This window comes from Bos grunniens, chromosome 3 (assembly GCF_055505025.1).
Source record: "Bos grunniens cultivar Pamir isolate PY7600 chromosome 3, Bosgru_T2T1.0, whole genome shotgun sequence".
In the NCBI taxonomy this organism is placed as follows: domain Eukaryota; kingdom Metazoa; phylum Chordata; class Mammalia; order Artiodactyla; family Bovidae; genus Bos; species Bos grunniens.
In genome coordinates, this window is record NC_141167.1 from 77,132,442 (window position 1) to 77,144,507 (window position 12,066).

The following is a 12,066-nucleotide window of genomic DNA, read 5'->3' on the forward strand; positions in this document are numbered from 1 at the left end:
TAACAATAGTGCCTATCCCTAATATTGCGAGGATTAAATTAGTTAATATGTGTAAAGTACTTACAAAGATTGATGTACACCAAGTGCCTGTATATGTTCCGCCATCGGTGTAGTTTCTCACTAGCTGCGTGGCCTTGGGCAAGTCATTTAATCTCTCTGGCCATTCATTTGGAAATTAGGAGATGAAACTAAATGATCTCTAAGGCCTCTTTCATGATGAAAAAGTTCCAGCTACAAAGAAGCATAATCTCTCTCACAATGGGTTCACAAATCTTTTCCAAAAATGGACTGGCAGAAAAAGCCTGTCAGTGTGGCTGGAATAAAGTGTCTACTGGATTCCTCTATCTGTATTCTAGACTGAGCCCCGGGAAAAAGGAAAAGGGGACCCCAAGGAACCATGTGATGGAGCCAGTGAGAAGAAGAAACAAAGGTCTCTTTGTGAGAGACCAAAAGGGTTGTCACGTAGTTTTGACTAAGTCTCTTCATTCATTGAGTAACTCAGCAAAGCCCACGCTGGAAAGGCACGTGTGAAGGAAGAGGTCATTGCCACCAACCCGAAGATAGTGGTTTGTTTTTCAACTGGAAATGTCAGGAGCTCATTTTAAATTACAAGATGAGGCCCCAGGTGCACTGCCTTTATCCAAGACTGCTCAATTTTGATGTTTGGGAGAACATGGCATTCTGCTTTGATGAGATCTCTGGAAATACAGGATATTTCTCAGTGTCAAGAGCACTTCCGTGCAACCCAGTGTGAGAAAAAGCTAAATCTGAAATCTCGATTAAAAACCTCGATAGGAAAGTACAGTTTTTGCCGGCACTGCTGAGAGAACCCTTAAAAAAGGGATCATTATGCTCGAAATGCAAAACACAATTCCCGCAACACAGAAGTTCTGGTTGTATCAACACATGTCCTTAGAGAGGAAATGCCGTAAGTGAGTTTGGTAACTGTAGATATGTCAGGACTACATTTGTCTTTAAGCGCCCCATGATTTCACGAGCCTTTTATTTCCTGAGATTGTTCTGAGAGACTTAGAGATGGGGGAAATTAGCTTTAATCCTGTTTTTGGAATTTGGAGCAAGTCAAGCAATCTCTATAAGCCTTGTTTTCAAGGTAAGCTACCCATGGAAAGTACTCAACAAATGTTTGTTCAGGGAAAGAAGGAAAGAGGAGGGAGGGAAGAAGGAAATCCCAATAGTCACAAGAGTTTTATCAGAAAGGTCACACACCAAAGAGACTGCCATAAATCTTTTTGCCATCATATGTTAATTAATAGGGGTTCTCAGGTGGCACTAGTGGTAAAGAACCTGCCTGCCAAAGCAGGAGGCACAAGAGACAGGTTTGATCCCTGGGTTGGGGAGATCCCCTGGAGGAGGGCATGGCAACCCATTCAAATATTCTTACCTAGAGAATCCCATGGACAGAGGCTATAGTCCATAGGGTCATAAAGAGTCGGACAGAACTGAAGCAACTTGGCATGCATGCATGTTAATTAACAACTAGAGAAGCATTGTTGATAAAAAAAATATATATATATATTTAATTGATCAAAGTAGAGAATTTTAGTTAGCATGATAAATGCTAAAAAAGGACTCTTATTGGTAAAATTCAAACTATGCAGATTGACTAAAATAGTTTGGAAATACTTCCTACCCTTGAACAAACAAGGTATAAAACTCCTGCAAGGCCTGTAACCTATAGCCCTCTGACTTGTTCTCAATGGACAGGAGTATTTCTGCTTGAAGTATATCAACTGGGGGACACAGAATCATATCTTGACTATGCTTCTTTTCTATATATCTTTCATATAAGGTTTATACACTTAAAATACCTCAAAGGACAGAGACCTGCCAGTTTATTAAACTTATAGAACAGAGTGTACAGACTACGTTGCCTATTTTAATGAATGGTTATTAAGCGTGTGCTCAGCAGAATTTGGTTATAATCTCATCATCACAAACTTCAGTTAGTCCCTGGATAATTTATCTACCCAAAAATAACCAAAGAGCTGGGCATGATGAGTCAGATTATAAAACTCTGAGATGCTCAAATCCAGTGATGGAAACATGAATAAAAATAAATACAACAAAAAGCACAATATAAGATTTTTTAATGCCATAATGTGCTAAAGAGGTGGCACAGATGGTAAAGAACCCACCTGTCAATGTAGGAGACTTAAGAGATGTGGGTTTGATCCCTGGGTCAGGAAAATACCCTGGAGAAAATTGTGTTGCAAAACACAATTCCCGCAACACAGAAGTTCTGGTTGTATCAACACATGTCCTTAGAGAGGAAATGCCGTAAGTGACTTTGGTAACTGTAGATATGTCAGTATTCTTGCTTGGAAAATCCCATGGACAGAGAAGTATGGTGTGCTATAGTACAGAGGGTTGCAAAGAGTTGGACACGACTGAAGCAACTTAGCATACACGCACATGCTAAAGATGTGAAGGAATCACAGAAGTGAATGCAGCTGTCTCATCTAAGGAAAAACATCTGCTCACAGGGTTGGTGCTTGGTCTGAAAGGATACAGAGGAATGTTCCAGAAATTTTCTTTTCTTAGGAGAAGGGTGGGGGAGCACTATAAAGGTTAGAAGCAAGGGAGATAATGAATTCATAACAAGAAATTATCAATGTATTAAATACCAAATACACACACACACTTCCATTCACACATGTTCTCTCAGTGAGAAAAGTCCACCAAAAGACTGTCTTTAAAGTTTCAAATGCACCTGATCGGGAAAAAAATCTCAAGATTTTGTTTTCACCAAAAAAAAAAAAAAAAAGTGATTTTCCTGACAGTGATTCTCAAACTACATCTGTCATAATAAGACTAAAAAAGTAACCAGCCTGCTGAGTGAAAACTGGCATTCTCAGAAATAGTTTAAATATTACTGAATATAGAACTCCATTTCACATGCTATATTCAGATAAAATATCTCCCATCAAAATGATATTCCTATGATTTTCCAAAGACTGTTAAAAAGATCTTCCTAACTATAGGTTAAGATCTCTGACCTCAGAACTTGCCTCCTCCATCTATCTACACGGAATGTTGAGCTGGGAAAAGCAAGTTCTACTGGCTATTCCAGGGAGCTCAGTGCTAAAGAAATTTGCCTGCCAAAGCAGGAGACACGAAAGACACAGGTTTGATCCCTTGGGTCGGGAAGATCCCCTAGAGTAGGAAATGGCAACCTACTCCAGTTTTCTGCCTGGAAAATTCCATGGACAGAGGAACCTGGCGGGCTATAGTTCATGGGGTTCCAAAGAGCTGGACACAACTAAACATGTGCCGCACGGCCACTGGCTATTCCGCTGGTCTTAGAAACCAATGAAGTTTTATCTTTGAACACAGATTTTAAATTCCCCTTTTCATGCCTGGTTGTAAATGAGCTTATACATTTACAAGCATAAGGTTACTGTAAAGTGCACAGTGATATATAATCAAGATGCTTTAACTCTCCCCTGTCTTCTAGGAATGACACCATTTATGCTGTGAGTCCAATTGGTGGGCAACCGTAGGTAGCCAAGAGAGAACAGGACTTGAAGTAATTGATTCAGATCCCAGTAGAGCAAACTGCTTAAGCTCCTTAGATGTGTTACCACACATAGTACCTAAAAGAGTTATTATGAAGAGTTAATGACTTACCACTTCCATTCAACAAATGATTAAGGGTGACATCCTTTTGCCATGTACTACCAATAGATGTCATTGGCATTTATGTTCAAAGAGCAGCTATCACTTACTATTTCATGCATGTTTATATTTAATTCTTAAAAGGTATGGGAAGTATCATCATTTCAGTCTTACAGACAAGAAAGTTGAGGATAAGAGATACAATTTCACGCACAGTGTCTGAACTGTCGCAGGGCAGTGAATATGCCTCCCCTGTTATACATGCCAAGTAATACCATTGTGCCTAGCACACAGTAGATGCATGGTTATCATTCCAAACTTATAAATAATGACTTTTGGGCACAGTTCTAATTTAAAAATTAATATGATACAATGCACACTTAACAGATGGTATCAACACTGCTCCCTGGAAACATTATTTCTTTCAAATTACACAAATGAATGAGATGACTCTTTATAATAATCTTGAAAATAAGAGCTTATTGAAATATTTTGATAGACAGCATTGGGTATTAGAATTATGTGCTATAATAATTAGGCCATTTCATACTGTTGGCTTTTTATTTTTGCTATTCTCTCTACAAGAAACTAAGAAAAGAAGTATAAAAATCTCATTCATTTTTCTACTCCACAGAGTAAGTGTATTGAGCTGGCAAAGCCATGCTATAAGCAATATAACCATCTCCAATGACCAAGCAGCTAGATAACCCATGTAATCTGCTCATGGTATGTTTTCCTTATACGCATGCAGTGATTTATTGTCTCTAACATGCATTTACACCCATTTGATCCTCAAAACTCGCTCCGCAAGACAGGAAAGACGGGCAGGAATAAGTCAACATTTTTTCAGATAAGGTAACTGCTGCAGAGAAGCCACAGGGATAATGAGGGACGGAGGATGGAGGGGGTGGGGGAGAAGGGAAGAGGAGGAGGAGGAGGGGCAGGAGAAGAGGCAGAGGGAGGAGAGGATTCACATTCCTGACCCCCATAACAATCTCTTAATCAGTATGCAAAGGGGAGGGGATAAATGAAAAAAAGAGACTATCACAGGGATGCAGGGAGGGAGAAGGGAAAGAGGGAGAATGAATATGAATGAATGAATATGAATGAGAATATCTAAGTAAAGAAAAGCCCTCAGAGACATGAGGAGGAGTTTAAACAGAGTCATAAATCCTCCAAGTGTAGTTCTTAACTTTTAGGAATCTTGGGCATTTCTGACAATCTGATAAAGCCACAAGGCTCTTACTATAAAAATGCATACATACCTGCACACACATATGGGCACACATACATACATATGGTATTTTATACCACAATTTCAGTGTGTTCACTACTCCCCCCAAATCCAGTGCTAGGGTCCATTTTAAGAAACACGTCTTAGAGGCAGGGGATGCCTCAGCTCTCCATGCACCGCTGTTTGCAGACCTAGAACCAGAGGGCTCCAGAGAAAAGCAGGTACCCACAGCACCACACCCACGTGCGCCAGAGACATAAGAAACGTGGCTACAGATCAGAACAGAAACATCTCTGAGTCCGTCCTGTTGCCACCCACCTTTCCACGACATTTCAAGCTTAATAGGAAACAAATCAATTTCCTACACTACACATTGAAACCATTATCTATTCTGGAACACAAAGTTTCCCATCAAATCAGAAAAAAAAAAAAAGAAACCGAAGAAAAAAGGTTTGAGAAAAATTTGACCCTTTCAGTATGGAATCCCTATGACTAATTATCCTTAAAGATCTGTTTGACATGTAACGATAAAAGGTACATTACAAAATAAGTAAATACACAGGCGTTGACGATTCCGTCACTGTAGGACTCTGGACTGATCATCTCACCTTTTTATATCCAAGTCTCCTTCATAAGTTTACTGTGAAGATTAATTATATTAATGGATTGAAAAAATTTAATACAAGTCTGACATCTAATCTCAGTAAACATTTCATTTCTCATTAAAAAGTGGGCTTAATGATAGTGTGTATGTTTAAAGAAAGTATTATGTTACTATGGTGAGCATTAAACAAAGGAACACATTAAATTTATGTTACACAGTGTCTGGTACACAGGAAATATTCGCTAGTGTTAGCCTGCTGAAGAAATGAAGCAGCTGTCAAAGGCAGAAATCACTGACTGCATTGGAAGAACAGAGGTCTGATTGAATTTTACTATTTTTGCTATTCAGCCTCCCCAATTTTGTGGGTGATGGATGGAACTAGGTGGCTTTTGTCCACCTCGAATATTTTATCAGCCCTGGAGCCCCTAACAAAGGTATTTTGCTAGACGCCTTAAATAGGCTGTGTGATTAACTATCCCCAAACCTTGGGAGGAATGATGGTAGCTAACACACATACAGCTGGGCCCTAATCTGATATTTGCATATGTTAACCAATTTCATACTCATAGGATCTCCATTTTACATAAGAAACAGGCATAGAAAGACAGGCTCAAGTTCATATAGCTGCAAAGTGGTAAAGCTGGGCTTGCAATCTGACCCCAGAATTGTGATCTTAACCTCTATAGACACTGCCTCTCAGGAAGAATATTGTTTAATCCTTGGTTTATGAATAAGTAAAATTTCCCAAGTTCACATGGATAGTGAGAAAAAGCAGGATAAGAATTCAGACCTAATGCCAATATCTGTGCTTTTTCTCCTGCCCACTCCACAGAAGTATAGTGTATTCTAGGAGTGGAGATGGGCAGAGTTGAGAGTGGGCACCCAAGGCAAGATTCAAGGAACGAGAAGTCTGTGGGGAAGCTTCAAGTATTTAACAAGACAGAGCACTGGATATGAGATATCTTTCTATCACCATCTTCTTCCACAACATTTAGAAATGCAACATCCTTGGGATAGCAGCAGCAGCAGCTCCATGCCTCAGTCTCAGAGCCGAGGGAGCTTCCTGCGGATGCAGGCATAAAGAATCATAAATATTCCCTCACACTCAAACGTGCCCAGCTCAGTGTTGTTTTTCCAGCCTTCATTCTGGCTCTATGAAGAGGGATGGTTTAGCTTTGTCTCCTTCAGATCATCTGTGTTGCTCAGAGATCTTAGGAACAATAGGGGCTAGTGTAGTGGCCACTGTATCCAAATGTAGAGAGCAGAAACCATTGTCATCACCAGGTCTTTTAATCAATGAAAAACACAGGTCCCTTATTAAATTTACACCTGTAAATCCTGGAGGTGGTGCTTTTGTAAATGCTATACAGGTCAAACTGAACAATACCTGTTTTAAAAGAGTTTGTAAACCATGTCATCTTTGTAAATGAGTCAAATTACAGGTGTTTCCTGAGAACACAATTAAAATAATAATATTTCACAACACAAAATAGACCTGGGGATAAAGAGCCTAAAATTATCTTACACGGATGTTTAATAACAGAAGAACCCTACACTACGGTCCCCCAAAGGTCCTAAAACACCACCCATCACACAAGTCCCTACTCAGTTCCCAACAAATTGAGAAAAACTCAGCCTGACATTTCAGGACTCAGTGCTGAGACCCTAGTCTTCCTCTTCAGCCATATATCCCTGTGTTCCCCACACAACACTTTAGAAACAAGACCGACCACTCCCTGTTTCACAAGTACAAGCTGCATTCTCTCTACCAAGCACGCAGTTCATGTTCATACAGCTGCCTCTTCGATGTCCTGACTCAAACTCCATTTTGGCCCTTCTTCAAATCACATCCCAAAAGTCGCCATTTGCTTTAAGAACCCTTTCTCCCCCTCTTCAATTAAAAATGATCTTGTCCTCTTTGAACCACCAGGGGTCCTTGTGGTATATATCTGTGTGTGTGTGTGTGTGTGTGTATATATATATACACATATATGTGCATATGACACTTCTATTATGGTGATTTATGACTCTTGGCATGGTTATCTACTTTCCCAACTTAGTGTGTAAACCCTTTAGGATCAGTGACCATAGATTACTTCCGAAATTGCCGTTTTTATAACCACTACTCTGGCTAATCAGAGAAGGCAATGGCACCCCACTCCAGTACTCTTGCCTGGAAAATCCCACGGACGAAGAAGGTTGGTGGGCTGCAGTCCATGGGGTCGCTAAGAGTTGGACAGAACTGAGCGACTTCACTTTCACTTTCACGGATTGGAGAAGGAAATGGCAACCCACTCCAGTGTTCTTGCCTGGAGAATCCCAGGGACGGGGGAGCCTGGTGGGCTGCGGTCCATGGAGTTGCATAGAGTTGGACACAACTGAAGCGACTTAGCACTTAGCACTCTGGCTAATAGAATGCATGTAACACAGGAATTCAATAAGCATATACTGAATTACTATTTTGTTAAAATAATGTTAATTATAGAGTGATCTCCTATGGATTATCAACTATGAGCCAAGAATGATATTTACATATTATATCCCATTTAATATTCAAAATCCTGTGACTTAGAAAATCAAGAATTAAGGAGCTGTAAATTAGTTGTTACATAGCAACCAAGGTTACATAGCAAGTAGAATCCCCAACTTTTAATGTAACAGCAGAATGCACTTTGAATCTGTCAGATTCCAAACATGCACCCCAAGTCAACACTATATATAAGTAACAAAATGTAAAGAATATATTGCTTTTCACTTTTAGATAAATAAATCTGGCAAATTTGAAACCAAACCACTGATTGTGGTAGTGAGGAGAACTACTTTCCAAAATTAGTTTTAAAGATTAGAAATGAGTTTGAAGGTTAAAATATTTATATTATATAGAATCTTTATCACTACAGTCCAAGAAATATAGAAGATGGGGAAAGAGACCATTTGAGGCATTTGTTTAGAAGAATGATTTATGAGTAAGATGAATTTGAATATTGTAACGGAAAAGGCACAGGTTTGACATAGTAGGGTTAAAATTCTGGATGTAATGTTTTTAGGCTTGGTCCTTGGCAAGTTAATTAAGCTTTCTAAATCTCAGTTTTCCCAAAGGTTAGTTGACAATAATAACAGCTTTCATAGGTAATTCAAGTATTAGATAGGTATAGGGAATATAAGGGCTTCCCAGGTGGTGCTAGTGGTAAAGAAGTGAAGTGAAGTGAAGTCTGACTCTTTGCGACCCCATGGACTGTAGCCTACCAGGCTCCTCTGTCCATGGGATTCTCCAGGCAAGAATACTGGAGTGGGTTGCCATTTCCTTCTCCAGGGGATCTTCCCGACCCAGGGATCAAACCCAGGTCTCCTGCATTGGCAGGCAGACGCTTTACCGTCTGAGCCCTCAAGTCCTCAGGTGGTAAAGAACCCGCCTGCAAATGCAGAAGATATTAACAGATGCGGGTTTGATCCCTGGGTCCCGAAGATGCCCTGGAGGAGGGCATGGCAGTCCACTCCAGTATTCTTGCCTAGAGAATCCCATGGATAGAGGAGCCTGGCGGGCTATAATCCATAGGGTCGCAGAGTCATACACGACTGAAGAGACTTAGCACGCAAGCACAGAGAATAAAATCCAACAAATGACAGGTATTGCTAACACTATTATTAGTAACATTGTTTTCATGAATAGTGACTGGGCTAAGTCAGTGTTCTTGAGAGGAATGGAAAGGCGGGGCTGCCATTACTGTTCCCAACCGTTCACACTGTGAGAGTGTACTAGTGGGAAGAGCAGAAGAAGAAACAAAGGCCAGCAGCAGCACAGTTAGCCTCAAAAACCCAACACTTCCTGCTCTGCACACTGACTCCCAAATTCTCTCTCTTGTAACTAAAGAACTGAAAATCAAAACATAGAAATCAAGTTGGGTCGTTCCTTTTAAAATCTCGTGAGTATATTCTAGATTCTCACCCTGGCAGCTTTACTTAGCTTCTTTCAGAGAAAGTGTTCTCTGGAACTAGGACAAGCAGTATGGCACTTGGCATTAGGTCGCAGAGGCATCAAACACCACACTCACCATTTTCATTTTCAGGTGCTTCGAGTTTATTATCTGATCCTCGGGGGCCCCAAATGTTAATCGACTGTATCTCCTGGAAGGACTGCTCTGAGAAGTATATGTGGCCCTGACTTTCAGTGCCCAGCACAAAGTAGGCACTCAATAATGACTAATGAATTCCCTTTCCCCTTAGAAGTTCCCCCTAAGTGGAGAATAATCAAGTTCTTTGTGCAAATATGTTAGCATCTCTAAATGGCACCTGTCAACGGGGATGGATACTTGGATCTGAATGGTAATCACCAACTGACAAGTTACAGACATTACTGATTATGGTTGTAACCAAACCAGTGTCCTGAAAGTGACAGGCTTTTTCCTTAAAAAAAAAAAAAAAAAAATCTTGAAAAATCCCTGAGCTATTCAGTCTCTTAAAAAACATGTGCCTTGGAAACCCAACATCTGCAGAAAGCAAAAGGGCCTGAGAATCACCAATTAATTTTTTTCTATTACAGCTTCTCAAATAGAGAAGGGAAAATAAAAATGACACCATATTTGGACTTTCTGGCATAGTTTAGCAAATTACAATGGAAAAAAAACCAAACATTTTCTGGTGCAAGGTCTAACACTTTTCAAACCAGTAATTTGAGCTGGATTTGAACTCAACTATCACAGTACCTGTGATAAAGTTACTTCAAAGTTACCAAGAAGTTTCTTGGCTTGTTTATGGAATTCCATGATGGGTGGGAACTTATCATTATTTTGTAAATTATTGACTCATTTCCCCTGAAATCAAAGAAACCATGAGTATCCAAACCTTAGATAAAAGAGATGTTCTTAACATTCATTACTGCAACTCAACCACTGAAAAAAAAGTACCTTTTCTTTCTCCATTTGTTATCTGTTGAGAGAGAAGGGAAGAAGCTACCACAGGAAGGGAACCTCCAGTACTTTGACAATATTAAAGGAACCATATATTGTCCTCTGAAAAAACACGAATTCTCCTACCGATAACTTTGCACCACATTCACATAAGAAATTATTAAATGATTATTAGCTTAATAATTACATATGTATATGTGCGTGTATATATATTTATGTGTGTGCAGGCGTGTCCGTAGACACACACGCGCACACACACACACACAGTTCATAAACCCAAGAGACATTCTCTGAGAGGCTCTAGAGGAAAAGGACTTAAGCTGCCCAGGGAGTGGAACAGCCTTTAAATAAATCTTGTAATTTAAGCATAGCTCCCGCTTTTCAGCAAGCACTGCTTCTGGACCCTCTTCATTTAAGAGTTCTTATATTCTTTTTTAGGTATTTGTTCCCTGGTCAGCTTAGTGCCATTGGCACTGCCTTTCGAGAAAGAAAACAGGCGGTAAACCGGACATATGCGCCCCGACTCTGGAAGCAGGAGTCCCTTCCACAATCCAGCAATTGATCCCCGTCTCCCTCTCGCCGGCCCCGCTACCGCTCGCCTTCCAGTCTCTAGGTGAGAGGCGGCGGACAGCAGAGCAAGGCCACAGAGTAGATGAACTCAAGATTCAACCCGATAACTCACCTCCTCCCCAGCCCCGACTCCCACCCATCACCTCCTACAACCCCCTTCCCTCCCATCCCTCTTCGTGACACCCTAAGGTGCAGCCATCGCGGGGGTGCGGGGAGGCAGGGGCGGCAGCCGCGGAGAGCTGGGGGCTTCCTTGGCACCCACCCCCGACGCGCCCTAAAACACTGTCCTCTGGGGAAGGGGCTGCCGGCAACTTGAAGGAACTTAGAAGGCAGAGGCTGAGGCGCCCGGACCTCGGCGGGGCCTCAACCCAGAAGGCGAGGGGAAGAAAAGCGGTGTCGGGGCGAGGGCGAGTGCCCCCGGGCTTACCACGAGCACCGGGACCCCGGCGGCCAGAGAGTAGAGGAGCACGGGGGGCACGGCGCTGCTGTCCTCCGGGCCCGGGTAGGGCTTGCGGTAGGCGCTGTCGTGGCAGAAGAAGCCTTGTACGTTCACGGTGAACGTGTCCGTGTACTCGAAGTAGTACGCCAGCATCACCGTCCCTGCCATGATCACCATCTGGAAATAGAGCATGCTGCTGGTGAGCGCCGCGGGCCGCAGGGGCATGCACGCCCCCCGGGCCGGGCCGAGCCGAGCGGGCGACGGACGGACCCCCTCCCGGGTCCGCCGAGGCAGCCACCCGGGGGCGCGGCGGCGGGGGCGGCAGGAGGACGAGGCGCGGGAGGCGGGATGGAGCTGCCGGAGGAAGAGGCGGAGGCAGGTCCGGGTTTCGAGGCGCCGGCGGGCTGCGGAGGAGGCGGCTACCCCCCGGACGAACCCCCGCTCCCCTCCCCGCCCCCTGCCCGCCGCAAGCGCCGCCCGCCCGGGCGCGGGGTCGCGCGGGAGGGCGGGGAGTCCCGGGCCGCCGGCAGCGGCCGGGCAGGAGACGGTTCGCGATGCAGCCGCGCCGGACCGAAGCCGCGGGCCCGCCCGGCGGAGGGGCGGACCAGGCGGCGGCGGCTGGGACAGCGGCACCTGTACCCCTCGGAGGGCAGACGCAGTAGAGCTGGAGAAGCTC

General features: G+C 43.0%; 1 protein-coding gene across 4 annotated transcripts in view; it reads right to left on the reverse strand.

Moving 5' to 3' along the window:
* The window catches only part of PLPPR5 (phospholipid phosphatase related 5), a 139,641-nt gene extending 127,869 nt beyond the window's left edge, over nucleotides 1-11,772 (reverse strand). For 3 of the 4 annotated variants that reach the window (XM_086391380.1, XM_086391383.1, XM_086391384.1), the window contains exon 1: nucleotides 11,379-11,757. In XM_086391380.1, the coding sequence (XP_086247506.1) occupies nucleotides 11,379-11,615 (237 nt within the window). In that variant the 5' untranslated portion in view covers nucleotides 11,616-11,757. Of the gene's footprint in view, nucleotides 1-11,378 lie in introns of all 4 variants that reach the window. The other variant, XM_086391381.1, reaches the window with a different exon arrangement.
* Nucleotides 11,773-12,066: the final 294 nt, after the last annotated feature.